The sequence below is a fragment of the Python bivittatus genome, unplaced genomic scaffold, assembly GCF_059951505.1.
Source record: "Python bivittatus isolate LINGU-HERP-01145 unplaced genomic scaffold, Pbiv_v1 ctg000320_np1212, whole genome shotgun sequence".
Taxonomy (NCBI): domain Eukaryota; kingdom Metazoa; phylum Chordata; class Lepidosauria; order Squamata; family Pythonidae; genus Python; species Python bivittatus.
The window spans coordinates 487050-514041 of NW_028277052.1; the positions used below are offsets into that span (position 1 = coordinate 487050).

The 26992-nt window shown below is 48.9% G+C and overlaps 2 protein-coding genes across 3 annotated transcripts; one reads left to right on the plus strand and one right to left on the minus strand.

Moving 5' to 3' along the window:
* Positions 1 to 338: 338 nt before the first annotated feature.
* Positions 339 to 16116, minus strand: DDX6 (DEAD-box helicase 6). Of its 2 annotated transcripts, none has more exons than XM_088138832.1 (14): positions 15971 to 16116; positions 14705 to 15150; positions 12398 to 12461; positions 11608 to 11712; positions 10232 to 10361; positions 8457 to 8603; positions 8258 to 8352; positions 7816 to 7938; positions 7579 to 7707; positions 6288 to 6404; positions 5821 to 5884; positions 4746 to 4847; positions 3727 to 3909; positions 339 to 3113 (listed from the first exon to the last, which is right to left on the minus strand). In XM_088138832.1, the coding sequence occupies exons 2-13, from the start codon at positions 14902 to 14904 to the stop codon at positions 3734 to 3736; spliced, it is 1452 nt and encodes a 483-aa protein (XP_087994958.1). In that variant the 5' UTR covers positions 14905 to 15150; positions 15971 to 16116; the 3' UTR covers positions 339 to 3113; positions 3727 to 3733. The 2 variants fall into 2 exon arrangements, with proteins under 2 accessions (XP_087994958.1, XP_087994957.1); XM_088138831.1 differs by having other exon boundaries at positions 339 to 3394.
* Positions 16117 to 19018: 2902 nt separating this feature from the next.
* CXCR5 (C-X-C motif chemokine receptor 5) lies at positions 19019 to 25919 on the plus strand. Its single transcript, XM_007424264.4, has 2 exons — positions 19019 to 19427; positions 22405 to 25919. The coding sequence occupies exons 1-2, from the start codon at positions 19224 to 19226 to the stop codon at positions 23581 to 23583; spliced, it is 1383 nt and encodes a 460-aa protein (XP_007424326.2). The 5' UTR covers positions 19019 to 19223; the 3' UTR covers positions 23584 to 25919.
* Positions 25920 to 26992: the final 1073 nt, after the last annotated feature.

Here is a 26992-nt window from a genome sequence, read left to right on the forward strand (position 1 = left end):
ATGTTCACAGCCTTCCAATATACACTTGTGTACATACACTGTGCCAAAATCTGAGCTCTGCTGGACATTTGCCAGTTCCCAGTTCCAAACAAAAAAATAATGTTCCCCTCCCAACCCACCCTCTGTTGACAAATTCTAGCCCCCACTGTTCATACTGGACGTGGCCTGAACGGAACCAAGGATCGATGAAATACAACATTGCTTGAACTGAACAAAAATGTATGTCCCCCACATTTTCCAGTTTCAAGAAAGGGAAAATTGACTTATTTTCTTCCACACATCCCCACCCCACAAACCTTGGTTAAAATACAGCAAGGCTGTATCTTTGTATTATCCTGCCCCCCCCCCCCCCCCCCGCTTGCACAGGACTCCGGAATGATGCCTAAGGAGTGGAGGAGTTAGCAGCAGAGAGGGGTCTTGCATCTCTCACCGCTCCTCCTTCCCCCCCCCCGACAGAATACCGTGAGATTCCTTTACAGATGTGATGGGCCCCACTTGGAATGACCTTCCCATATCCTGCCAGGGAACAAATAATGATTGTGCCCCAGAAGTAGCGTCCAGTGGTGTGCTTTGCACCAACAGCATAGGTCAGAGTACTGGTGGAAACAACTCATACCCAGACAAGATCCTGGACACAACAGTGCCGCTCTTAATTGGCAGGATTCAGCCAGTCCTGTGCAAGTAAGCCCACCCTTAAAATAAAGAAAAGTAGAATGAGATGCCCAAATCAAACTCATCTGCCTTTGCGTCTCGTTTCCGTGATCTTGTCCCGCTCTAACAACAGACACAAAAACAGAGGGTGTAGGAAAGATGCTCCCATCTCATTCTGCAGTAATTAAAAAAAGCAAAGCTAAACCCACCCACCCACCACCCAAGGTCATCCCTGCTGAGCGCAGGGTGTTCTGGGAAGAGCCCACGGAAGTTGTACCCGAAGCCTTGTTCTGCCCTGGCATTGAGTCATCTGAGGGGCAAAGGCAACCAAAAGGTGCCTGTTTGTTCTCTCTCAATTTCCCAAGAAACAGCTGAATCAGTTGAGAAACTGTCGACAAATATTCTCTATGAATAAAACATCCAATTTTCAGCCTTTGTTTTCAGATGAAGGGGTTAAAAAAAAAAAAAAAAAAACAGACCAGGGTCTCCCCGGTCAGTATCTGGAGCATCTTTCCATTTCCAAGTCCCTCCTCACCACTGAGAGACAAGAAGAAGCCATTGTCAGGTGGCTTTCTGACCCAAACAAAGCTACCCAAAAATGGCAGACAGAGGTTGAGGCCGCTCCTCTGCTAGGCGGCCGCAGGTGAAGTAATACTTTCTCTTTAAAAAATGCTGTGCTTCAAGAGTGACAAGAGGAGCGTGGCACTGGACAGAGCGGCCACCTCAACTCACAGCACCACACCAGGTGCTCGGGTTGTCGCAAGGTTCTAGATTGGTGTACATGTTTTGCCTCTGCTCTAAAGCGACCTTCCCCTCCCCTCTCTTGGGAAGCCCCCCGGCTGCTGCAGAAGAGCAAAGTTTCGCTTTGGGTCAAAGTTGCCCCCTCCCCAAGCTGTCCCACCCCAAGCACTTGCCAGTCTGAGGCAGCCACAGCTGAATTCCCAGCAGAGGAGCTTTCCTTTCATAGAGCTTTTGCCACGGTTCTGGGGAGTTACTCAGACAAAACATGTTTCGCTTTCAAAGGGTTGCCAGGAGGCACCGGGCTCTAGGCACAGCTCTCTGAGGTCAGGGCTGGAAAAAGTTGGTACTTTCCATCAGAACTGCTTAGCTTGTCAGGGCAAGACAGGGGGTGGGCTCTGACTAGCTCGTTTCTGAGCCCATGTTTGCCCTGGTGCCTCCTGGCACTCTGCTGCTGGTCAGGCTGGAAGGGAATCGGTTAGACATTTACAGGTTGAGTAGTCTCACTCCTTGCGCCTGCATATCAGGCCAAACACCAAGCACATTGGGAGGGGCACATTTTAAAGCAACACTACTGGAATGGAAAGCACCTCCCACAGCAGGGGGGCGAGCAGAGGGCTTGCCTTTCCTGCTCCGGAGTCTCTCATCTGACAGGCTTGAAACAGAGTCACCACAAGCGAGCAGGAAGCCTCTAATGCCAGAAGATGTCAGGGCTGACCAGGACTTTGGCTCATTTGAGTCCCAATTCTAGGCTGTCGTTTTTTGTTCTGCCTTGCTTCTGGACAAACAAGGCTGTTGTACCCCCTCCCCCAATACAAATCCCACTTTCCTGGAGGGTCCCCCCTTGGTGGGGGGAGAGGACCCTTGCCCCACACACAGATCTCTTCCAAATGTTGCAACCCCTAAAACAAGCCAGGCCTACCTAGAGGCCTGAAGTCACAGTGCTTGGCATTGAGTAGCGTTGCAGAAAACTGAGCCCCTCTCACCTCTAGCTGCTGTCAAGATCTATCTATAATCCCCTTAACGCCAGCAAGCCTCATCCAAACAAAGAAAAAAAGTAAGTTATATGAACCCTTAACAGAAAAACACATATTTACAGAGTTTATACAAGTATACACATCCAATTCTCTGCAGAACACACAAGAGAGGAAAAACCATCATGGCTTGGAGACAAGTCTGCCCAGCAAGTGCTGTGCCCCCCAAGGGAGACTCACGGAGGCCAGTCTGTAGTGTTCTGCCAGAGCCCGGGGGCTTTTGGGGGGCTCCTGCTGCAGATTGGTTGGCAAGTGGCTCTTTCCTCTCCGAGTGTGGAAGTTTCCCTCAATCGACCCAGGCGATCCAGGTTATTTTGCTTAAATACACATATTTACAGAGTGGGTGAACTACAACTGCATCTCAACTCCTCCATTAAAAGAAAGTTAACCAAAACAAGACTACTGACAAGGGCCAACTTCCAGCACTTGTGCCTGGAAGGGGAAGGAAACAGAGGTGGGGAAAGAGACTTTGACCTGAACCAAAACGACTCCTTGGGCTGTATCCAAAAGGGATTTTCTGAATGGTCTCATAGCATAAGGCACTTTGCACAAATAAGTAACAAGCTCTTTAGCTCAAAAGACGGATGAGGAGCCAGGGAGAAGTTGAAATGCACTCAGTCGGGCAGCTGTGGGTGGATTTGAAATCGCAGTCAAGGTGGAGTTTGGGGATCTTCTCATTTCAGAGTTCTTCTGCTCCATCACAAAGAAAGAAATTAAAACCAGCAGTTAGTGCAACTAATGTTCAGTCAGCACACAGTGCAAACAAGTGGGGAAAACAAAAGGTATTTTCTTCCTATCTTCTGCTTTTGTCCTCGCAGCCAATTTTTTTTTAAAAAGGGAAAAAAGCTCTGTAATTTTAACTGTTCCAAAACAAAAAGATGAAAAACCCTCAAAGAGAAGGGGCATCCCCCAAGAAATGGCGTTTCACATGTCCAGATCAAAGGGCTTTAGCTTGTGTGTTTAAGCAAAGCCTAGAAAGAGAAAAAAACATCATCTTTAGTGCCAAGGAAACCACACCAAACAGCCACTTTGCCCATCAGCTCCTAAGAGATGCAGGCTATGGACCACCTGTGTTCAGAGGCCACATGCCGGAAAGTAGCGAGCAGGGTCCGGTCATAAGCTAAAATAAATTTCAATACTTATTTTCCTCCAGACATGCAGTTTAGTGATTTCCTTCCTTCTAGGGCATTCAACTGTACCATGCAGAAAAAACTCCCCAAGGCTCCTGGGGACAGCCTACACCAGAGGACTAGATGAGGGTATTCAGGTAACCTCCCCACTGGGCCTGCCCTCAGATACCTACGCAGCAATTATGGTTTATCATCTTCTACAGGCTCACTGTGGTATTCTGCCACATACAGACTCTTGTCAATGTTACTAGGGATGGGCTTAATTTCGGTCCCCAGCTGCTCTTCAATACTCTTCAGGTTGAAACGATCATCATAGGTGATCAAGTTGATGGCTAGGCCCAGATGGCCAAATCGACCTTCAAAGAGAAAAAGCAAAGATTCTTATTGGGCAGGCCACCAGCTTGCTTCAAATGGACTACGTGTGGCTGACTTGGAGGCAACCAGTTCTCTCCTCCTGATGTATGTGGTAGAGCAATATTTTCCAGTTTCAGACCCTTGTTTGCTGTAGTATTTTTAACAATATGGCTCTACTACTGTAACTTTGTGGGGAGGGGTACAATCAGCCACAAAAATCTTTATCCTTGGACCACAGATAAAAAAACATATGTGTGTACTGCTTTTTTTGTACAATCCAACAGCAGCTTTAAATATCACATGAAGTATCTTATGATGTACGAGTAAGCCACAATTGAGCTCCTTGATAATGCAATAATTAACATGTACAGCAGTCCACAAACAGCTACCAGTGCTGTTGTCGGAGGCAGACTCTCCAACGGGAGTCTCACCCTCTCTAAACCTGCCTCCTTGCTAAGCTGGTACCACCCTGCAGAGAGCTGCACAGGAAGGATGGCCTAGCTATGGAGCCCAGGAGGTTGCAGAATCAAGGTGATTTGCTGACATGAGGCAGTTATGAACAACCAGCACCTTGCTAGAAGGAACTGCCCTAAAGAGGCGCTCCCCAAGGATTCTCGCTGCTTAGACATGAAACAGGGCTGATGCTCCCACCAGTATCGGCAAAGTTATGGCACGTATCCCAAGAGAAGACATGCATAGTTGTCACCAAAGGAGCAATCAATGCTAGCTGCTAGCTGCCCAGAATCTCTACTTTCTATCATGGGATATAACCATTTACATAAAAGAGCAGTGCTATGTGGCAAACAGACTGTAACTTTTCATTGAACAATGTCCTCACCTGATCTGCCAATACGATGGAGATATGTCTCTGCCAGCTTTGGAAAATCAAAATTTATCACAACATTCACAGCTTGGATATCAATACCTCGGGTAAAGAGATCTGAAAAACAAACCTTTCACCTCAGAAAATTCTGGTAATGCAGAAAAAGAAGCCCTCAGGAAGACAGAATCTTTTGCTCTAAGTGGCACAACCCTTTGCTATAGCCTCAAGCACAGAGACACGTGAGACTGAAAAATTTTCAAGAATGGATCCTGCAGTGTTCTCATTTTGATGGGCAAAAGCTCCCTATTTCTCTCCTCCTGGTCCCTCCTCCTTTAGTTAGATCTCCTCAACTTGGAAAATAAAAGAAACATGAGACAATTCCTATCACAACGCTGCTTGTTTAAAATAAATATTAAAGCAACCCAACAGTAAAACATCACATTAAAATGATTACAATTACAAAGAAAACAAACAAACAAACAAAACTCAAAATGACAGAGAGTCCTCTCACATTCATGGTCTTAATTATGAAAATCTCAATTTGGTCTTTTTGCCTTTCTGAATATCAGGAGGACACAGTCTCGGGGACTATTTCGGTGTCAGAGACAAGATTCGGAAACACTGATTCCCATCTCATATTTCTAACACGGGGATGAGAATACTCAACACACCCATTCGGGATGTGGGGACCAGACGGGCAGATTCTGTTTGGAGCAGCTGTACCAGAGGCACCTGAGCACCAAGCCACGTGGGACGTTAGAGGCCAAAACCAGCACTCTGCATTGTACTCAGAAGCCTTCTGGTAGCCAATGCAGAGCCTGTAATGGTGGTGTTATGTACTAATACTAAGCTCGCACTGACAAAATATGAGCTGTACCGTTTGCAGCTTCCAGGTGATCTTCAAAAGCAACCCCATGTAAGAACACATTGCAGTAATCTATTTAAGAAGTGACAGTGCATGGGATTCTCCTAATTTCACAATATCCAGTTGCTAAACGTATCTTCACAAATTCCAAAAATGAAGCAATGAAAGTTACTAAAGAGCCTTTCCAGGCAGCATGCAGACTGTGGAAAACAACGGAGCACTCACCAGTGCAAACAAGGTTGCGGCATAAGCCATTCCGGAAATCATGGAACACTCGATTGCGGTGCTCCTAGAAAAGGAATACAGAAAGTTTCACCAAGGTACGCTTGACCAAAGCCCAGAAGTTTGTCCTTCAGCATCCCAAGGAAAACCCAAGAAGAAAAAATTCCACTTGAGAAGGAATGCCTGGGTTGTCACAGAATGTGCCATTCACACGACCAGATGCCCTCGATTCTCACCCTGGGATCTCTGTCCAAGCTTCCAGTGGTCTCTCTACAGGCCTCTCCTTATCCATTCCATAAATTTCATTTTATTTAGGAAATAAAAACTCTCCAGAGCTCCAAGTGCTTAGCTAACAGAGACCGAGACGACTCCAAAAAGTCTGCAAATACACCCACTACTACTCTCCCACTGCACAACTAACCCCTGAAACCCAACAGATATTCATTAATTGCTCCAAACAGCACACTGACCTGTCTCATCTTTGCGTGAATGTAGAAGCAGGAGTACCCCAGCTGGGAGATTTTCTTAGCTAATAGTTCAACCCGTTGGGAGGAGTTACAGAAGATGATGGACTGATTTATTTGGAGCTAAATACAAAGACAGTAAGGTGTTATATTGTTCACTGCTTGTAAACTGCAAGGCAACTTATAAAAACAAGGAGTTGGAATGCTGTAGCTTCTGATTTACAGCTCTGAATTAAAACACGGCACACTGAACATCCCTCCTCACACCTGGTTATCATCCTGAGGTGACGACCCTTTCCAAGCAACAGTAATGGTTATGATGACAGGTCCTCTTTCTTGTAAACTGAAAGACTGAGTGGCTTCAGAAGTCTAACACATTTTATTAAAAGGCACAAGCTCTCATGAGCCGTAACAGGGTGGCTAGACGGGTGTGGGATTTAAATTGGGATGAGGTGAGGGGGAGAGGGGGAGGGAGGGAGGGGAACACAAGCTGGTAATGCAGATGCAGGTTACATGTGAGACACATTACAAGTACCCTATCGATTAACAATCGCAATGTGTTAGAAACCCACTGTGGGTTTCGTGCATTTGATGAAGCGAGCTGCAATGAAAAGCTTCTGTTGTTAGTTGGAAAAAGTGCTACCAAGTTCTTTCTGATTTTTTTTGCCACCTTAAGACTAACAAAGAGCGCCAGTTTGGTGTCGTGGTTAAGGCACCAGGCTAGAAACCAGGAGACCGTGAGTTCTAGTCCCGCTTTAGGCACAAAGCCAGCCAGGTGACCTTGGCCAGTTGCTCTGCACAGCCCTAGAAAGCAGGCAGTGCAAACCACTCCCCAAATCTTGGCAAGAAAACTGCAGGGGCTTGCCCAGGCAGTTGCCAGGAGTCAACACTAACCAGAAGGTGTTAAAAAAAAAAAGACTAATAAGGTTCTCCTGTTACAGTATACTTCAGTATATTGCCCTCGTGCCCCATTAAGCTTTGCTTTTCTCCCAGTCAAAAGATAAAGTACGGCTCCATAATTGTTTAGTGCCCAAAGACTGCAACTGTGAAAAGTTGACCAAGTATTTCTTTTGTTGAACACTGGCCATTTTGAAAGTGGATAATACCAGACTACAAAGGCTTGGGAAGAGGCACACAAAAACAAGGCAGTAACTAAAGGACTGCAAAAGTAAAAATAAACGTTTTGCAAGTGGCAAAATAAAACTCTTCATTCAAGCAATATTCTACAGGACTTCTTTGACTTGGTTGTTTTGTTTATTGTTTAAGCCTCCAATGTAACTTAAACTTCACTTCTTACCCTGGAAAATAGTGTGTTGAGACAATGGACTTTCTGGCGCTCTGTTACATAAGCATAGTACTGGGTCACTCCCTTCAGAGTCAACTCCTCCATCAAGTTAATCTCGTAGGGTTTCTGCAAGTGGGAATTCTGAAAGAGAAGGACACTGACCTGTAGGCTGCAGCACGGCAAGAATGATCACGCTTTGCCCTGTGCTCAGTGATGCACCAACCCTGAAGTCAAGCTCATTCAACTCACCATAAACTTCTGCACACTTAGCGGGAAAGTGGCCGAGTACAGCAAAATCTGCCTGTTTTTAGGTAGAGTGAGAATAATGTCCTCCATTATTTGCACAAAGTCTTGAGACAGTAACTTGTCTGCCTGTCAGAAAAAAGTGGCCAGTTCAAAGCTCAAGCTTTCATGACACTTCAGAGAACTTGTTCCATGCTTAACCAGCCCTCCCAGCAGGACACTGGCCAGAGCCCCACCTTATGTCAAAACAATGCTTCTTAGCCAGCCATGACAGGCCATTTCCGGCTCTGAGGCCCCCCTTCTCCAACTGCACAGGGGAACGGGGCACCATCTAGCCTGGATTTCAAGCTGCAGTTGACCAAAATCCAACAAAAGACAACCAGAACAGCTAATCTGGTAGCGGAGGGCTCAGATTATAACTCATAAAGTTCAGCCAGTTAAACTTTACCTCATCTAAGACAATCATCTGGATATGGTCCACCTTTGCTACCCCCTTTTTGATGAGATCCAGAATCCTCCCTGGGGTTGCTATTACCACATGCACTGCAAGAAAGACGAGCAGGTATCAGGCACTCTGATAAAAAGTGGCACAAAAGAACTAGGGGCTTTCATTCAGGGTTACCCCACACTGCTCTAGGAGGTCCTACCTGTATCATCAAGCCTCATTATATCATCCCGCAGGTTAGTTCCTCCTGTGGTTGCCATCACTTTGGCTCCTCCCATGTGTTTGCTGACCTGGATGCAGATCTGACTGACCTGCAGGGCGAGTTCTCGTGTGGGAACAATCACCATTGCTGCAAAAGAGAAGACAATTTGAGGCACTCTTATTCCATGCTCCCAGAGGATCTGTATGCTAATATACGTCTGGTAAGAGCTAAACGTAAGATTTTCAGAAGCCCGAGTGTCCTTTCTAGCTTACAAAGACCTTTAACAGACACCAAAGAGGCAGGTATCCTGGATTTGACTGAATCCAGTTTCCTCCAAAGCTACTGGAACGGGAACCATTCTACCATTTTATCACCATTTCAAAGTTTCATCATAACACAGAAGGAGCATCTTCCAAATCACATTTCTCCCCAACTCAGTACATAATGAACAAGACAGCATAGGGAAGCGCAGCATGCGGGGTGTTTGCCTGCAGCACTAAAACTTACTCAATACATTTTAATAAGGCTCTCCAACCAAGTGGTTTGGAAGAGCGATGGTGAACTTAAGTACCCCGAGACTGTTCTGGAGTTTAGTCATGAGTGCTTGCTTCTTCATGCTTTGTGCAGTAGGAGCGCTAAGAAGAAATTATGGGACCTGGGAAAACAGGGTGCTCACTTGGAAAATTCAAGTCCTTCTGGCATGCCCAGTGTCCACCTCTGTCCTACCGTATTTTCAATGACTTTGCAAAAATACCTTAAATTGCTGTTCATCCACCTTTAATCCTTGCACCCACTCTAAAAGCATTCATTGCTTAGAAGCTTGAGTATGACAACTCCTGTTTTCATAAAACCCCAAGGAAAACCAAATAATTCCTTCCCAACTTCAAAATCTGAAGATTGGCTTTATGCAAGAACTAACTCTTCTGAAATTCTGCAAGTTTATTAAATAGCAAGGAATGTTAATAATTCTGTAACAATTACCAACAAAAAACATGGGCTATCACCAGCTTTTGATAAAAAAATCCTGAACATATTAACGAAAAAAAAATAGCAAGTTGCTTTTTAAAATAATCATAAGGTAAAGGCATCTAGAACAACAAAACCCCACAAAAACAAACCCTGCAACAATCCGTCTGAACATTCTCATACTTTCTCTGGTTAAAAAAACAAAAAGCGCTCGGCAGAAAATCCAAGGCTGAAGAGGAGGATGTGCAAGACTAATTCCTGGAATTACCGCCACACAAATAGCAGTATTCCAAAGCTTAGAGAGCTTTAAAACAAAATAAAATGCAATGCATAGGATGCCCCTGTTCAAAGGCAGCACAAGCACTAGGACAAAGGGGAAGATGGTGTCACACATTTTCATCCCATGTCTTGCCTTCCCAGATACGTAGCTTACTGAATGCCGGCTTTGGATAAACTGATTCGGTGGAACAAACAATGCAGCGAAGTAAGTGTGCTCTCAATGGACTAATGGGAGGGAATGCTGAATGGGGATACAGCAGTCTCTCTATTCTATCCACATAAAACAAAGACATTCTTGTTAGCAGCAGCAGCAGCAGTTTCACTTTGAAATTCTTCAAGTCCTTCTAGTCAAAATCTAACAGTGACCATAGGGGCTGTACTAATTCCAATCAAGCCCTTTTCCAAAGATTTCTATGCTTTCTTCTTTCATAAAAGCGAAGCTGTTATTTAGCCAGCAATCTAACATGGCCACTGGTGAAGATGAAAATCTGCTGCACCTTGAGTCAGCATGGCTGTCATCTTCCACTGACCTTGTATGTTGTCCTTCTTTAAGTCAAGCCTTTCAAGTAAGGGAATGAGGTAGGCGCCACTCTTGCCAGTTCCATTCTTAGCTCTGGCCAAGATGTCCCTTCCAGACAAAGCAATAGGAATGCTTTCCTCCTGAAAAGAAGCACGAGAAGCAGTATAAAACCATGTGATGCTTGTACTTGGCAGTAAAGGAAAAGGGGAGAGAAGGCTAAGTACCAACTGGAGAACAGGTAAGATTTTGAATGAGGTAGAAGCAAAAAATACAAAATAAAAAAATAGCTGTTAGAAAATACAAACATAAAGAGTAAAAACCAAAGGAGTAAAGGGTTATACTTCAGATGAAAAGGCAAGGAAGGGTTAGCTGCTGTCATTCAAGTGTGCTTGCAGCTAACCCCTTTGTGGGTATGTTCTCATTCCCAGCTGGAGAGAGGAAGACCAAGGTGCCAATACACAAATTATAAATTGAATAAATAAATAAATAAAGTAAGTAAGTAAGTAAATCATCAGCCTGTACAACCTAATTACACATGGCAACCCTTTGGCGAGGAACTCACCGTGACACTAGTAATTACAAGCTACCTCCCATGTCAGTAGGGGCTAGTGGTGGTAGCCAGGCAGGCCTTCACATTTTGAAGGGCAGGAAGAAAATATGGATTTATGGCTTCTCCTGGAGGGCCTGTAGCCTGCATGACACAACTGCCACATGTAGCTCTTTCCATCTGCCTCTCTAGACTGAAAGGCTGGGTTTGGAAACAAGAACATTTCTGTGCTGGCAGCAATAGCAACATATATTAATTATTCAGAAAATCAGTAGCTATGATAAAGAAGCCTACTGGAAACATGTACTGTTTTGTTCTAATTCCATCTATCACTGGAGCATTAGTTATCTGGGGGGAAACAAAATCAAGCCAGACCCAATGAAAGAGCGAGAAATCTCAACCCTTTATTCCAGGGACCCTGTCTTCTCCATCTCATGATGACCCATGAAGAGCCCCTTTCTGTATGCACAAGAGCGAGTCCTTCAGCTTGGATGGCTTTTGCTGTGAAGGTATGAAAAAATGGCCCTTATAATCTTGCACACAGAGAAAAGAACACTCGGACAAAGGATTTAAGTGGTCAGAGGCTGTGGAGAGGCTGTGGTGATGTGGGAGAAAAGACCTCCTCTTCCCCTCTACTTCTTTCATTCAGCCTTCCAGGAGTGCAGAATGGGTGCAGAATGACAGCACAGGACATGACATTCTGTGGCATGGGAATCCAAAACCTAACGTTTCCCCCAGAATTTCTATAATGCAGATTTCCACTCATTAACGAGCATCTTATAATAATGTATTAAACTGTATTTATTAAACTTACTAAACTTATACCATAATTGACCAACCTGAATAGGAGATGGTTTTTCCCAGCCCATTTCAAAAATTCCCATCAGCAACTCCCGCTTCAGACAATAATCTTCAAACTCATTTCCTTTTGTGGAGGTCACATCCTGGACAAGCAAAGCAGAATAATTAACTCAAGTGACCGCAAAGGGCATTCTGAGGCTAGGCCTAGTAGCAGTGTGAGTGCGCTAATTTGTGTTAACTTTCCCCCAGGGGCTGGAGACATTCTCAGGAAAGCAAGGGGAACTGGGTTGGGCAAGGCTGTGAAGTTAAGACCTAAAGGGGAAGAAATTAAGTGCTGATGTATGTAAGCTATATGTACTTGATAAAAGGGTGGGGATGGGGATGAATGATGGTAGAGCAGGGGGTGGGGAAATTATCTTGGGAATAAATTCAAAGTAAGTTGTGGTTTGAGACTCCATGCCCACTGCTACTTTTTATTCAGAAACGGCGTACCTGTGTGTGTTTCTTTTAGCCTTACCAGCTGGTTTAAGGTGAGTGTTTATTTGTAACTAACTGCACCATCTACAGCAGGCAGCTATTTCTTGTGAGAGACATTCTGAGATGGTGTTAATGATACTTAATAAAAATTTCAACCCACAGGTTAGAAATTAGAAATACAGGTAGATAGCAATCAGCAGAGTAGGCAACCTATTATGCATCAGTGTGGATTCTATAAGACCATGGTGATTCAATCAGTTTGAAACCTTACACTTCACTGAAAAGAAATATCTGCTGTCAAGCATCTACACAACTTCCTTCTCCAGGTTTAAAATTTTAGAAAGGCCTTACCGACGTTTTGATTCTCAGATCTTTCGGAGGGAGCTTTAAAGTCTTCTTCCAGTCATCGCCAGGTCTGAAGTGAGAAAATTATGTTAGCTACTGGACCTGATTTTGTCAAGATAGATCTCTACATCATACATGATACCATCACCTTTAGGGCTTAAAGTATCACCCAACTAGAAATGCACATCAGAAGAAATGGAACAGAAGGGAACTGAACTGAACCTCCCCAAAGAGTGTATCCACAACAAAACTTTAAGAAATCTAAGCCATTCCTCTATCAGTTCTATGAAGGAAAGAAAAGATCTCTGGAAAATTTAACTTGGTCATCACATTGATGATTCCCAGACTTCTTGGAAGAAACATAACAGTGAAAGTGGAGTAGTAAGAGGATAATTCACTTACTCCTAGTGACAGCAAAAAAATGCCAGCCATCATGGGAAATGGGTCAAGATGCAAACAACAACATCTTTTAATCTACCTAGAATATGTATCTGAATACAAACTCTTCATGACACAGGAAGCAAAGGCTATTTTAAGTCAGTTTCATTATTTTAAGTCAGTATAATCAAGTATTAACACGGCATTAAGCAAGCACTGGAGAACGCAGAGAGGATCTCAACACGTCATGTACTACGTCCTTTAAATTCAGCCAGTTATGTATCTTTTTCCCCATATCTCAAAATAGCAGTCTTCATTTTAGCTCCACAGTAACAAGTAAGATACACAGAGTTGATAATATATGACCAGACCAAAACCATCCAGCCAGCTTCCATGGTTGAAGGTGCATTTGAACCAGTGCCTTCCAAGACAGGTGCAAGACCTTAGCCACTACACCAGTGGTGTATTAAAAGGCTAAAGGAAGCATTCTTCAGCTCCTCACTGCACAATCGTTATGTTTTCAAATGTGAAAGATGCAAGAGTCAACCATAATTGAGGCTGCTTTTCCCAAACCTAACCAGCATAGGTGAGCAAGCTATGGGCATTCCAGAATGGTGAGCTATGTGCCAAGGCTGAAGACTCACTGGCTTGAATACAAGCGCTGTCCACACACCAAGATACATACAAGGAGAGGAGACCCTGGTGATCTCTCTAGAGCAGATTACAGCGATCTGGTTCAGCTGCACTGTGCTGCAGGCAGCTGGCACAGCTTTGCAGTGTCTGCTACTACCTCTCAAGCAGCTACACTGAGCTGGAAGACAGTTAATTTCCCTGTGAAGTCCTGAGCTCCCTATTTTGTCTGTCACACACTGTTCTATGTGACACAACAGATCATCCTACTGTACCCCTCCTCTCATAGTTCCACCAGAACAGCAAGGTGGAGTGCTTGGTTTAAATGGGCAGAGACCACAGGATCAAGGGAAACTGCTGCAAAGAAATGTCCTGTTAAGAAGTATCTATACAGTTTCCTCCAGAAAAGATATGACAAGAGCTACTCACACCAATATTATCCAAATATTACCTGTTCTAGGCTGGGTAACCCTTTGGAAAAGTCTTCTGAAGCAATTACGATGCGCCACTTCAATTTCCACTGATAAGCCAATGGCACTCTTTATCAAGATGATAGATCACCTTGCCATAGTAAGGAAGCTTCACAAGTATACAGGATTGTCTGTTTTATGTGGATTCTCTACTTTAGTTGATCCCTAATGTAGCAAGCAAACTGACCTCTGATTTCAGCCAAGGAAACTCAATACCAGTTCTGAAAGAACTGAAAAAATTCTAGTGACAGCCCAAAGGCTTAGTGCTGAGTTGAATTCAAGGTGCTGGTTCTTACCTTTAATGCCTTCTAAAGCACCTTTTCCCCAGTACATGCCTCTCCATTCACTGGGGCGCAGCAGAGAAAACCTGTACTGAGTTCCAGTGATCAGAGATATCAATGACTTCAAATTGCAGTGGGGGGAAGGTCTGATGTTGCTGAGGTTCCCACTCTCAGAAATCCAGCAGAACTAGGAACCCTCCAGGTTGCTCAGGAGGCCAGCCTTTCTTTACGGTCTCCTAACAGCTGGATGTTGCTACCCTTTGCTTCATCCCAGTGCCAAATTAAACTCTATGTAGATTGGGGGAAGATGTGTCACCCTATACAACTGAGGGCACAATATAGCAACAGCAGGAAGCAAGGGATGAATTTAAGATAAAAGCAATATAATTGGACAAATAGGAGACAAATACAACTCAGGAATGACACCAATTATTGCTGTAGTTGGTAAAACAGGTACAAGACGGACAGAGCTCATACTCCATCCAGAAGTCAGAACTTGGGAGGCCATTCTGTGCGTCCCAAGATGGCTGCTGATGCTCTACACAAGTACTCACTTGATAGTGGAGGCCATGCTCTGTGCTTGCTGCTGAGTGCCGTTGTTGATTGTGTTGGGATGTTTCAGCTGGTTTATCTGCTGCTGAGCCTGCGTCCCCCCGCTTCCTGGACCACCACCAGGTTTTACTGGGCCCCTCAGCTGTCCATTTTGACTGGAGAGACCCATTATAACAGGGTTCTCTGTTCTGGCCGTACTCATGTTTGCCTTTCAAACGTCTTTCAACTTCCAAACGGTCGTGAGTACGGAAACGGTAATAGTTTATTAGACTCTCCAAAATGAAGAGATAAATTAAGTCCTGCTCAATATATGAGTCTCTTATTGCAACGCAGGCAAGCACCTGTAAAGTCACTCAAGATAAAGCAGTCACTTGCGCTGATGCAGTGGAACAACTTTTTAAAAAGTCTTCTAACACGCTTGAGTTCTGTCCAAACCACTCACTCCAATCTGAAAATAAGGCAGACAAGGCCGTCAGTGCTTGCGGTTGCTCGCTGCGTCCCACCCCTCTCCCGAGCAAGCTCTGGGGGTGCAAATAAGCCCAAAGGACACGCGACGGGAGTCCCGGATCCGCTCCGGTCCAAAAGAAGCGACTCCCACGGGCTGCAGGCTCCCTTTCGGGGCGTCCGCGTGCGAAAGATGCCTGCCCGCCGGGGGCGGCGTTTCTCGGGGGCGAGTGAACGGATTTGTGCACGACGGGCCCTGCGCTCTTATTCCTGCTGCCGGCGCAGCAACGCGGCGGAGGCGCCTCGCGAAACAGCCGCAGCCGCGGCCCGCCGAGCCCGGACCCGGAACCGCCCAGGCCCGGCGGCCGGTCCCGCCTCCCGCCCTCCCAAGGCCTTCGGCTAACGCAACCGCGGGGGCCCCTTCTCGACCCTCCGCGCCTTTGTCTCGGGCCGGGCCGGGCCGGGCCGGCGTTCGGCCGGGCCGCGGGTCCCCCGGGAAGTTTGGGCGCGGGCAGCGCGGCTGCCCGGAGGAGTCCGCCCGCGTAAGGCCTCGCTCGGCGGCCAAGCGGCAGCGGAGGCAGGCGCACTCCGGGCCCCGCGCACCCCCGGCCGGAGCGGCAGAGGGGCGTCCCCGCCCGGGCCCACCCCGCCGCCCGCCGCCCTCGCAGCGCCGGCGAGGCCCGGCCGCCAGCAGCGCCTTCGCCGCCGGCGGGCCTGGAGAGCGGCGGCGGCGGCCCGGCCCGGCCCGGGGGAGCGCGCGCCCCTCGCGGCCTCGGGAGCGCCCCCAGCCCAGGCCCAGCCGGCCGGCCCGCCCGCAAACCCACCTGCCTGCCCGGCGGCCGCGCTCACTCCCCACTCCGGGTCGGCCTGTCTCGCAGCCCGTCGTCCTGTGGCTCCGCTCGGACTATGGCGGCGGCGGCGGCGGCGGCGACGCGACAACAAGATGGCGGCCCCTTCCTTCCTCCTTCCTTCCGTCCTGGCGCGCGCGCGCCCTCCTCCTCCTCCTCCTCCCCGCAGGCCCCGCCCCTCGGGCCACACCCACCTCCCGGCCGCGCAGGCGCCCTACGGTGCTGAAGGTCCGACGACCCCTCCCCCGCGCCGCGCCTGTCGGCCGGCTGCTCCCGCCGCGGGAGGCTCCGCTGCCCGCGCGAGGGCTTCCGCGGGGCACTCCTTCCGAGCCCGCCCGTCTGGCGCAGGTCCCTCGGCTAGCTGCGCGGCAGGGACCCCGGCTCACCCTGCCCGCGCCGGGGGGAGGGGGCCCCGAGGCTGCTCCCTCCGCTCCCTCGGGGGGCGCGGCCCTGCCGCGGGCAGCCCGGTCCGGCTCCTCGGGGAGGCGCCCTTGGGTCGGGCTCCGGGCTTTCCCGCCCCTCGGGGCCCGGGGATCCCGGCCGGGCGCCTCCGCCCGCCCACCCGCCCTCGCTGGCTCGCTGGCTCCCCCGTCGCGGGCTGGGCTGAGCCGAGGAGCCCGGGGGCCCCGCTGGGACTTGAGCGGGAGGCGCGGAGCGGGGAGCCCCAGCGCCGAGGGGCAGCGTGGCCGCCGGACGCCGCCGCCCGCGGAGGAGAAGCCGAGCCGGGCTGGGCTTGGCCGAGCTGGGAGCCCGGCGGCGGCGGCTCCCGGCGAGGCGGCGTTATGTCGAGGCACCGGGCGAGAGCGAGCGGCGCGGCTCTCCTTCGGAACCGCGCGGCGACGCTGCGGGCGAGGGCGCCGGACCGAGGCCCGGCCGGACCCCCGGCGTTCCCCGTCAGGAGTTCTGGTTCCCGGGGACGCCGCCCCCCTCCAAGCTCGCGGGTGTGCGTTAGCAGAACGACCGGCGCGAAAACCTGGGCCCGCGGAGCCAGTTTCGTGCTCAGCCCTTGATAAAGACACGGGAGATGCGCGTCTGCCTCGCGCGCGCGCGCGGAGCGCACCTGAGGCCGACTTCGGCTGAGGCGCCTTGCGCGCCCGCAGAAGGGAACATCGGAACGCCGCAAGGGTTTCTGTGTAATGATTTTGTAGATAAGCGATATCTGCCCTTAACAATTTTGAATATGCTAAGGTTACGTTTTGTTTCTTGGATTCTCGCAACCCTTTAAAATTTAAACTACCTTCATCCATAAATTTTATTTTGGCCCGCTTATCAATATTCTCTCAATGCCATTCATTTTATGACCTGTACCATTTAACAAATATCTAATAATAAACTTTTCTATGTTTAAATATTTAACATATTTTCTAGTATTGCTCACAGACGTAGAACCTCTATGAAGTCTCAGTTTAACCATTCTTTTATGTGTATGTAGAATCTATACTTAAAGGAAAAAAAGAAAAACGATTATATACAAAAAAACAAAAAAACCAAGCAACATTATAAAAAATTAAAAGGAATCTTAAAGAAAAAAGAAAAAAAATATGTAAAGAAGGAAAGAAGAAGAAAAAATCACAGAAGTTGACTTCCCAAAGGGGATGGCGCGGTGGTTTCAGCTCTCTTCTTACACTGAAAATTATGGAAGTTTCAAACGTTACTAACTGAAGAAGAAAAAAAGAGTACTGTGTTAAAAATAAGCGATAGAGTTGGCGGTATGCTCAGACTCCAGAAATAAGCAAAACAAACACGAATAGTACAAAAAAAAAAGTACCGGCATGTAGACTTTTAAACTGAGTTTTTTTACCGTAGGCAAACTCCAACTTCTCCTGCGGCAGATTCCATAGAATAAAACACAATCAAGCTTGTCCATCTGCAGATTTTAAATGTAGGATAAAGATCTCTGCATTCAAGGGATTATCAAATTTGTGAATCTGATCTTGATTAACACAGAACGTAGCTGGAAAACACATGAAGTTGTATTGATCTGGCAAGACTTCGAGCTTTTGTAAACATCTTTCCCTTTTCTGAAACCTCTTTTGTAAAATGGGGATAAATTGATATCTTGCTTTGACTAGAGCCCCACTTCAAAGGAGACTTTACTGATTCCTGGTGAAATATACATAAGATCTCATCTCTTATCTGAGGGACCGCCTCCACACAACCACATCAGCCCGCCCCATGAGATCTGGCAGGGAAGGTATCCTATGGGTTCCATCGGCCAGGGAATTGCATCTGGTGGATCCCAGGAGCTGGGCCTCCTCTGCCGTGGTGCTCTCCTTGTGGGACATTCTCCCCACTGAAGTGAGGCTCGCCCCTTCCATGCTTCCCTGTTTAGGAAGTCCCTCAAGATCTGGTTGTGTCGTCAGGCCTGGGGGTCTTTGGGAACTGGAGACACTCTTAGATGGCTCCACTGTAATTGATATTCTGCTCTCTCCATGGGGTTTGTATATTTTATGAGTTTTAAAATTTTTGATAACATTTTCATTTTAATAATCACTTTTTTATCTTTTATGATGATTGCTTTTATCTATTTGTTATTTTATTCAACTGCTGTATGCTACCCAGAGTCGCCTTGTGTGAGGTGGGCGGCTGCATAAATGTGATATATAAATAATAAACACAGAGGAATTGCACAATAATAATACTGGAACTAGTTCCAGTCTTCCTTCTCATTAAAGGAATTTTAATCACATGATCAGTCTGGACTGGAAAGTTCATTCCCAAAGGAGCTTTCTGATAAAATCTTCCATAAATTCGGCCAGGTTTGATTGACTCGGAGGGTTTTCAATACCAACCACACGTAGGTTTTTCCTACGCCATTGTGACTCCAGATAAGTAATTCATTTATCCAAAATATGATGACTGGCTTGAGATATAGTCTCATGGGCATTTAAACAATCCTCACAGCTAGCCGTTTTTTCTTGCATTGGTCTTAAATCACATTTAAGCTCTGCCTGATCTTGTTGGATCGGCTTCAAGGGTCGTACCTAAGCCAGGATCTCTTTTGGTAAAGCAGCAGCAGAATCCTCCTCCGCCATCTTGCCTGCCTCGGCAGAGAGTGGTGTAGCTGAAATTGAACCAGCTGTTGAATGCTTAGGTCTGGTCGCCATTCCAATCGCTTGTTAAAAACAAAGCAACATATAATGGACAGTTTTATTTACCGAATGATGAAAGTCCTCATCCTCACAGTCTGATAATACAGAAGTTTGAAAGCCTTTTACTCAGGAGACAGATGAGAGATGTGCACTCGCCGTGGCGTCCCAAACAGGAAGTTAATCTTGAAACTGAATTTGGCTTGCAAATCAGGAGGCTCCTGTTCTTCACTGGCCTTCCTCACTTGGCCCTTTCTCTGCCGAAAGGACACGAGTGCCCTGCTGCCACCACTTCCCAAATCATGGGCAAGTTGAGGATCTCCCTGGAGAGCGTCATGAACTGGGTGAGTGACGGCCGCTGCTCTGACTGGCTCCGTGAGCGGGCAGAGGGAAATGTTACCCAGCGGGTGCTCAGCCTGGTGGGAGCCGCTGTGGCTGCAGGTGCTGCTGGAGAGGATGGAGGATCCCTCTGGGTGGCTTATCGGTATCCACTGAAAAGGACCGGAGGCGCCCTATCCTTTGGTTGGGATAAATTCTACCGGAGGGAAGCTGTGTCTGCCACGAAGCATGCGGCTGGAGCACCAGGTTGTCTTTGAGAGACCCCAAGACTTTGCTTTAGCTTAGTTCAGGAAAAGCTGCTAATGCTTATGATTTGGGCAGGAGACCAAACTGGAAGCTGGATTGCCCAGTGGTGGCACCTCTGCTGCCGGGCGCTCTTGGATCTTCTGGTACTTTGTACCCGGGGGGTTGACGGCCTGCATCTCACAAGGTTTTGCACTGTCTGGAAGCGGCTTGCTGCCAAAGGCTCAAAACCTGAATGGATGTCCATGTGCACCTCCAGGAGGATGGGTGCAAGAGGCCAGCTGCAGCTGCAATGGGGTCAGGGAAGCGTGAGGGGAGTGAACTGAGCCGCAGATTTTCTTGAGCTGCTGTGGCTTCTATTGAGGGCAGCCCCTCAGCCTGGCGTCTTCCTGTTTTTGAGCCCCTGGTCTTCTGAGGTGGAATCAGCCCCTGGAGGCCTGCTGCAAAAATTCTCAAGGGGGTACTTTCAGAAGGAAGTGGCTGCTTAATACCCCCCCATTTTTTTTGTTTACTGGCTGATCTCCAAATGGATTCACACAGAGGCAAACGACAGGAGCTGTGCCCCCCTCCATGAGTATGGGGGGGCAGGGAAGTGTTGGGAGAAGCCTGAAGAGGACCCCTTAATAAAGCAGAGAGAGCAGCTCTGCAACAGGATGATGGGCTTCGGTAGAACCGGAAGGAGCCATCTGCAGGGGTAGTTAAGCTGGTACTGCAGAGTGTGGTGAGGTTTCCGCTGAGGGCCAGTCAGCAGAACCCATCGGTCCCCCAGGAGAGAAAAGAGAAGAACTGACTTCTCTTTTTCTCTCCCTCTTTCCCTCAGCTGGGGCTGGCATGGACTCCTGCCCTGCTGGAGCCAAGCTGACCAGGAGCAACCCTGAAGCGGGAGCTCCCACGAGGCTGGGCGTCTTGGGGTGGCGTTTGGGGAAGAGCGGCCCGGCTTGTTTTTCAAGGCCAGTTCATCTTCTGCCTCCGTAGGCAGAGAGGCTGAGGTTGTAAGGAAGGCATCTGCAGTTTCAGGCGATCAGGTGGCTTCCCTATTCATTTTATGCAGCACGAGATTTAGATGTGGTCTTTCTGAGTGTATAACTCATCCAACGCTTTGGGCCTTGGAGAGGCAGGGGGTTCAGTGACCCACAGCTATCCATACTCTGGTTTGTGAAGTCACAATAACCAATAAGGTGTGGGGTTTTTTGTTTTTATTTTTTGGACATATGTGAAGGTAGGCACTGTGGCTTATTCAAGAAACTGTGGTTTATATATACCATGATATATAAACCAGGCCAAGGAATTCTCATGGCCACCCAAAGTAGTCAAAAGCACCTTAGGGCTTATCTTTGCAAACAGAATATTTGGAGATAAATTTCTTGTTAATTGAAACTACCTTGAAAATTGAGCTGTTTGGATTAATCTGGGAGTTTATAGAGGATTCCAACAATTTTGGGATTAACTTGTAAACTTTGCATTGCTGTGTGTGCCCCCCCTCCCCCCCCACGGAAGGAGGGAAAGGGTGAAACAACTGCACGGGCTTTCAGCATGTGAAGAGTGAAAGGGATAAACAGCCCCCCCCTCCCCCCGCAGGTAAGGGGGAAATGTTCTGTGGATACCTGCTTTCTCCCTCACTTGTGTTTCCATTTCATGTTCATCTCCTTCTCTCTCAGGGTTTACTTTTGAGTAAACATGTAGGATCCCGTTATAAGACTGCAATTGGTTTGCAACTCCATTTTTAAATTCAAATTTAATTAAGCTGCTGAACCCGCACATTTTTTTCATCTTTTAAGGAAAGAGAGCAATGAACCCACCCCCACCCCCACCCCCTCAATTTCAACATCTGCTTCCTCTTCACCTTTTGAAATGGCAGCTTTCACACTATAAAAAAGCCCCTTCAAAGACTGGGAAGGGCTATGGTTTGAAAAATGCAGGGCTCATGAAGTTGGCTAGAGAAGTTAAGCAGAAGTTAACTGGGTTGTGAAAGTGCCGCAAAAAAAGAGAGGAGAAAATCCAACATATGCTTAGAGTGCAAGAGAATCAGTTGGGCAGATTTGTTCCCCTCCAGAAAAAAAAAAGGATCTTGTATCAGCTTCTTCTCTCCAGATACAAAGAAATCTCCCTGCTCTGCTGGTTCATGTGCAGGTTGGCTGTACTTCCCAATGAGCAAAGCCTAAATCCGTTTGCTCATGAAGTCAGCCAATATCAGGGGTTGATGCCCATTGCCCTCCTGTTTGTTGTTCACACAGGCTCCAGTGCTGGGCCAAGGTGCTTGGCGGCAGCGCCGCTTGGGGTGACTCATCTTCGAGGGCCCCAGCTAGATAGCCCAGACTGCCCACTCCTGCTCTGTTCGGTCGGTCAGCACGAAGGCTGCTGAGATGGGCAACAGAGGAATTGTAGACTAGACTGGGTGCCTGGAAACAACAGATATTTTTAAAAGGGTAGGCAAACTCGTTCGCTGTCTGCTTCAGACACTGAGAAGCTGCTTTTAAGTATCTTGAGGGGCAAAAGTAAAAGCTGCCCCTAGAAACAACTTGGGGACACCTGGATTCCAATCAGCACACTCCCCATTTGTCCGGTGAGGACTGAGCATGCTCCATGTCTTGGAATGATGCCTCCCCTTGGAAGAAGAAGGGGGCAAGGATGGGGGGAAAACGGGGGAGAGGGTCTGGATAGCAGCCTCCATCTGCAAGGGCCAGCACAGTGAAGCCCGCCCGCCCATAAGTCCCCTATCCCTGTCTCTCCCTTCCCCAGACCTATGAGTACAACCTGACGGACAGTGAAGGGAACTACTCCTACGAGGATTACCTGTGCCCTGAGGCGGAGGGCAGGCCCACACACCACTTCCAGAATGTCCTGGTGCCCTTCACCCACCTGCTGATCTTCCTGGTGGGTAGCCTGGGCAACCTGCTGGTGATCGTCATCCTGTGGCGCTGCAGACGTTCCCGTACTTCCACTGAGCTCTTCCTCCTGCACTTCGCCCTCGCCAACCTCCTGCTGCTGCTCACCTTCCCCTTTGGTGTGGTGGAAAGCTTAGCCGGCTGGGTTTTTGGAGTTTTCCTCTGCAAGCTGCTGAGTGCTGCCAACCGGATGAGCTTCTACAGCAGCAGCTTCCTACTTAGTTGCATCAGTGTCGACCGCTACCTGGCCGTGGTGTGCGCCCTGCAGACCTTCCAGAGGCAGCGTGGCCTCTCCATTCACCTGACTTGCCTGGGGATCTGGCTCGCTTCCTTCCTGCTGGCCATGCCTGACCTGCTGTTTACAGAAGTCTGGGCCCAGCAGAACAACCTCAGCGTCTGCTACTTCACGGAGTACGGCCCGCATGGCATCAATTCCTGGCTGGCCAAGCGCTTCCTCTACCACCTGGTGGGCTTCTTCCTGCCCTTGGGAGTCATGGGCTATTGCTACACAGCCATCGTGAGGCTCCTCTGCCAGTCTCAGCGGCTGCAGCGGCAGAAAGCAATCAAGGTGGCCATTGCGGTCACCAGCGTCTTCCTGCTCTGTTGGACCCCTTACAACGTTGTCATCTTCTGGGACACACTTATCAAACTGGAGGTCATGGGGAAGACGTGTACAGTGGAAGAAGGGCTGGGCAGTGCCATCACTGTGACCGAGATGCTTGCCTACAGCCACTGCTGTCTGAATCCCATCCTCTATGCCTTTGTGGGCATCAGGTTCCGTCATGACTTTTGTCGAATCCTGCATGATTTGGGTTGTCTGAGTCAGAATGCCCTGCAGGAGATTCTGGGCACCTGCAGAATTGAGAGCAGTACAGAGACCAACGTATCCATTGTTCGGCAAGCAGTCTCCTCGTGTTCTGGAAATGCCGTGTCTTCTGGCGTGCTAAGTCAGTTGGCTTCTCAGAAGGATCCAGCTGGCCAGGAGCTCCAGGAAGAAGCATTGGGCCTGACCTGGATCCAAAGTAGAGGCTAAGCCCACCATACATTCTGCAGATTGTCTCTGATCGCTTATCTGCTGTTTCCCTGGGAGCCTGTGAATGGTTTGTGCTGACCTCCTCTAGCCTGCTCCAGAAAGAGTCCTGCTACCTTGATGGTTCAGCATGCGGTGCTTACACACAGATCTAGTTTGACTTGGGAGCAGGGCTGTCTCCTCTCTGCCTCCCTCCAGGGTACATTGGATATTTGGATCCCAGGTCTTTTCCCCCCGAATGCAACTAGAGATGGAGAGGTGAGACCCAGCTCCAGGACTTGGTTCGGCTTTCAAATCTTCAGCAAAGTCCCCTTTAAGCCAGCTGAGAGAGAGTCCAGAGAACCATGGCGGCCTCTCATGGGCTCTTCAAAGGGACAGGACCCGGCCCAGGAGACCCTGTGCGCGGTCAGTGTTGATGCCTAGGCGCGGCAGCACCGTGGCACCTATCAACCCAGATCTGAGCTACTTGCCATCTGATGCATCTTGGACTGGAGCAGGAAATCCCACGGTCCAGGCCCTGGCAAAGGCCATTGCTGGCTGCTTTCTGCTTCAGTCTGTCCCTCACAGGACGGCTTCCCCACAAGCTGCGTTCTTATCTCGGCTGCATGTGGGACTAGCAGTTGCGGATGAGAATCTCCTCTGCCCCCAGCAGGAACTTGGTCTCTGTCCCGCCGAGTTCATCAGCCAGCGGGCAGCCAAACCTGCAGCTGCCGTCTTTCAGCAGAAACCCCATTTTGTTTTGCCACGTTGGTCTCTCTGAACACTGCTTCCAGAACTGCACGATTGAGGACCCATTCACAGGTTTAGCTTTGCTAGCAATCACAACGCCTCTCACAGACCTCTAAAAATCCCAAGCTAGATGGGGAAGGGATCAGAGGAGCTTACGTGTAACAAATTCTCAGCAATACTGTACTTCTGCTGCAAATATTCTCTGAGAAGAATGCGTGAAATAGATTGTGAACTTTTCTTGTGCTTTCCCTTGTGTGAAATAAATGCAGTGTGAGCCTTCCTCCCTTCTTCTGCCATTGACCCAAGAAAGGTGGCTCAGGAAGCAGCACAGCTTGCGGGGGGCGGGGGCAGTCCACGGCAAGGGTAATATCCCCCAACTCTAGATGACATCACCACTGTCCCAAGTTCAAAACTAGGCCTAATGTGCGGGCCCCAGTGCGAGTCGGACCAGAGATAACTTGGGTCAGGCGGCCACAAACTCCCAAGCAGCCTTGGAGTTGATGCCTGGATGGCAAACTGGAATCCCCCACCAGAAATGCCCAGCAGAGTCCCCTCTGTGAAACGGACACCTCCACCATCCAACCTGTGCTGGAGAAGGGGCAGTTCAGGTGCTGAGAGAGCTTGGGCCCACCTGCCCTCCTCTGACCAAAGGCAGATCAGAGGCCCCTTCGCTTTGCCCCTCAGAGGCTCTGCTCTCTCCCCCTGCAGCCTCTCCACCCTGACCAGCCTCACGTCCCTCCACAGCCACGTGGTACTCACCACATGCACAACCGGAAGGGCTGCTCTGGGACTGGGGTGTGTGCGCTCTGCTCTTCTGACTGTAGATTATGGCTGGACAGCCACCCCTGACACCCCTGTCTCCCTAGGCAGGGGAGAAGCCCCTTTGGACCCAAGTGACCCCCAAGAGGACAGCAGAGAGGATCCCAGGATAGGTGCTGTACAGCTTCCCCAACCTGGGGTCCTTCCACAGTCCCCATGGGCAGAGCAGAAGGCCCTTCCCCTTGCCACAGATCTCCTCCTTTACCCCTTCTTCTGGCAGGTGGAAGCCCCAGCGGGCACAGCAGGGACTCAGGGAGACGAAGCAGGTGGCATTTTGCTCAGCCCCCAGTGGGCACAGCCCTCTCTCCCACCCTCGCCTAGGATAGGCAGGAGCTCCTCCCCAAAGTGAGTGCCAGAGCATCTTCTCCTCCTCTGAGAAGCTTCTGCCATGGTGAATTTTTTAAAAATATAAAACATTAATACATAAGACAAACCCCCACCATTTATAACAACAAAACATTTGACTGTAGAACTACTTAAAAGAATTGGGAAGGAAGTGCCTAAGGCAGGCCTTGGGAAGAGGGGTCCTAACAGTCATGGTGGGAGGTACCTCTCAAAACTTGGGGGTGGCGAGGTTTCAACCCAGTTGTCCAGTGGCCAGTCCCTGCACCTGTAGAGATAAAGACACCACAGAAGGCTCCTGGCAGGTGGTGTTTTTTTTTCTTTTAATAAAAAGGCACCTATAAAACAGGTCAATCAATACGTTACAGGCAGCACAGATACCCCAAAACAAGCCTAGAAATCATTTCAAAATAAAAACCAGTAAGATGTCTTCACATATTGTATTTATATATTTATATTTATATTTATATTTATTTATATATTTTTATTTATAGACTGGTACAAAATGCATGGCTGGCAGGGGATGGCATGGAGCAGACCAGCGCCCCCTGGCAGCTGCAGGTGCTTTGGGTTACCCAGAACGGCACCTCTTCCGTTGGCCTCATCCTGACTGGCTGCAGAGGAAAGCAGGGCGCTCAGCAGATGCGACCCAAGCTGGGGAGCGAAGCAAGGGAGGGGAGGCAGGAGACACGAGACAGAACCACGTTCACAGCACAAGGCAAAGCCGGGGGTTGGGGGGCAGCGGAGGAGCCTATGAATGCTTCAAGCAGATGAGCAGGATGGACAGGTCACTGGAAGCACCCTTCTGCCAGGCTTCACTGTTGTGGAGAAATTCAGAGCCAGGCTTTTGCTGGAGTAAACGCTGCAAGACACCATGAAAAATCAACATTCCCCTTGCTTCTTGGGGCAATTAATCTTCTTGTCTGATCTCCCCAGCACGCTTTTCTGTAGCCTCTTTAACAGCCTTTCCCTCAAACCCTATCCCTTCTGGACTTCGCTGCCAACAGGCCGGAGGGTGAAGGTCTCGCGCAGAAGCACGCACACATACAAGCCAAGTTTAAAACTGCAGATGCGCTGCAGCTTAGCAAAGCCAGATGCATCTGCCAGAAGGAGCCACCCAGGCCTGCCCCCTCCCCCTGCCCCCCAAAAGCCTGGCCCAGCCCAGCCCAACCCCGGGAAGCTCCTCAAACACTGAGCAGGCAGAGAGGAAATAGGGAGCAGGCTGCTGGTTGCCCAGGAACAGGAGTTTGTAATTGGGCACTCGCTTGTTCTAGACAAAACTAGGAGGGTAAAGGAAGAGCTGGGGACTCCCTCTGCGAGGGGCAGGCAAGCCCCTTCACGCCCTGGCTACCAAGGACCTGGGGATACAAGGCTTGCCCTCTTGCGCCTCTAGCGTAGACTCTTAACCATTCCTCTGGGGACGTAATTCAGTCTCCCAAGGGCACACATTCGTTTTTAGCCTCTCTTCATTCACTGTCTATTTAAAAGTAGGCAACCACTGCAAGGTGAAAGCAACCTTTCT

Bases quoted from the DNA above. Each gene is read 5' to 3' on its own strand.
- DDX6 (XM_088138832.1), bottom strand. From the start codon at position 14,904: ATGAGTACGGCCAGAACAGAGAACCCTGTTATAATGGGTCTCTCCAGT. The intron at 11,713-12,397 runs GTAAGGCCTTTC...TTGCTTGTCCAG, and splicing joins ATCTGAGAATCAAAACGTCG to GATGTGACCTCCACAAAAGG. The intron at 8,353-8,456 runs GTAGGACCTCCT...TCTTTCTTGCAG, and splicing joins AATGAGGCTTGATGATACAG to TGCATGTGGTAATAGCAACC.
- CXCR5 (XM_007424264.4), top strand. From the start codon at position 19,224: ATGAGAGATGTGCACTCGCCGTGGCGTCCCAAACAGGAAGTTAATCTT. The intron at 19,428-22,404 runs GTGAGTGACGGC...TCCCTTCCCCAG, and splicing joins TGGAGAGCGTCATGAACTGG to ACCTATGAGTACAACCTGAC.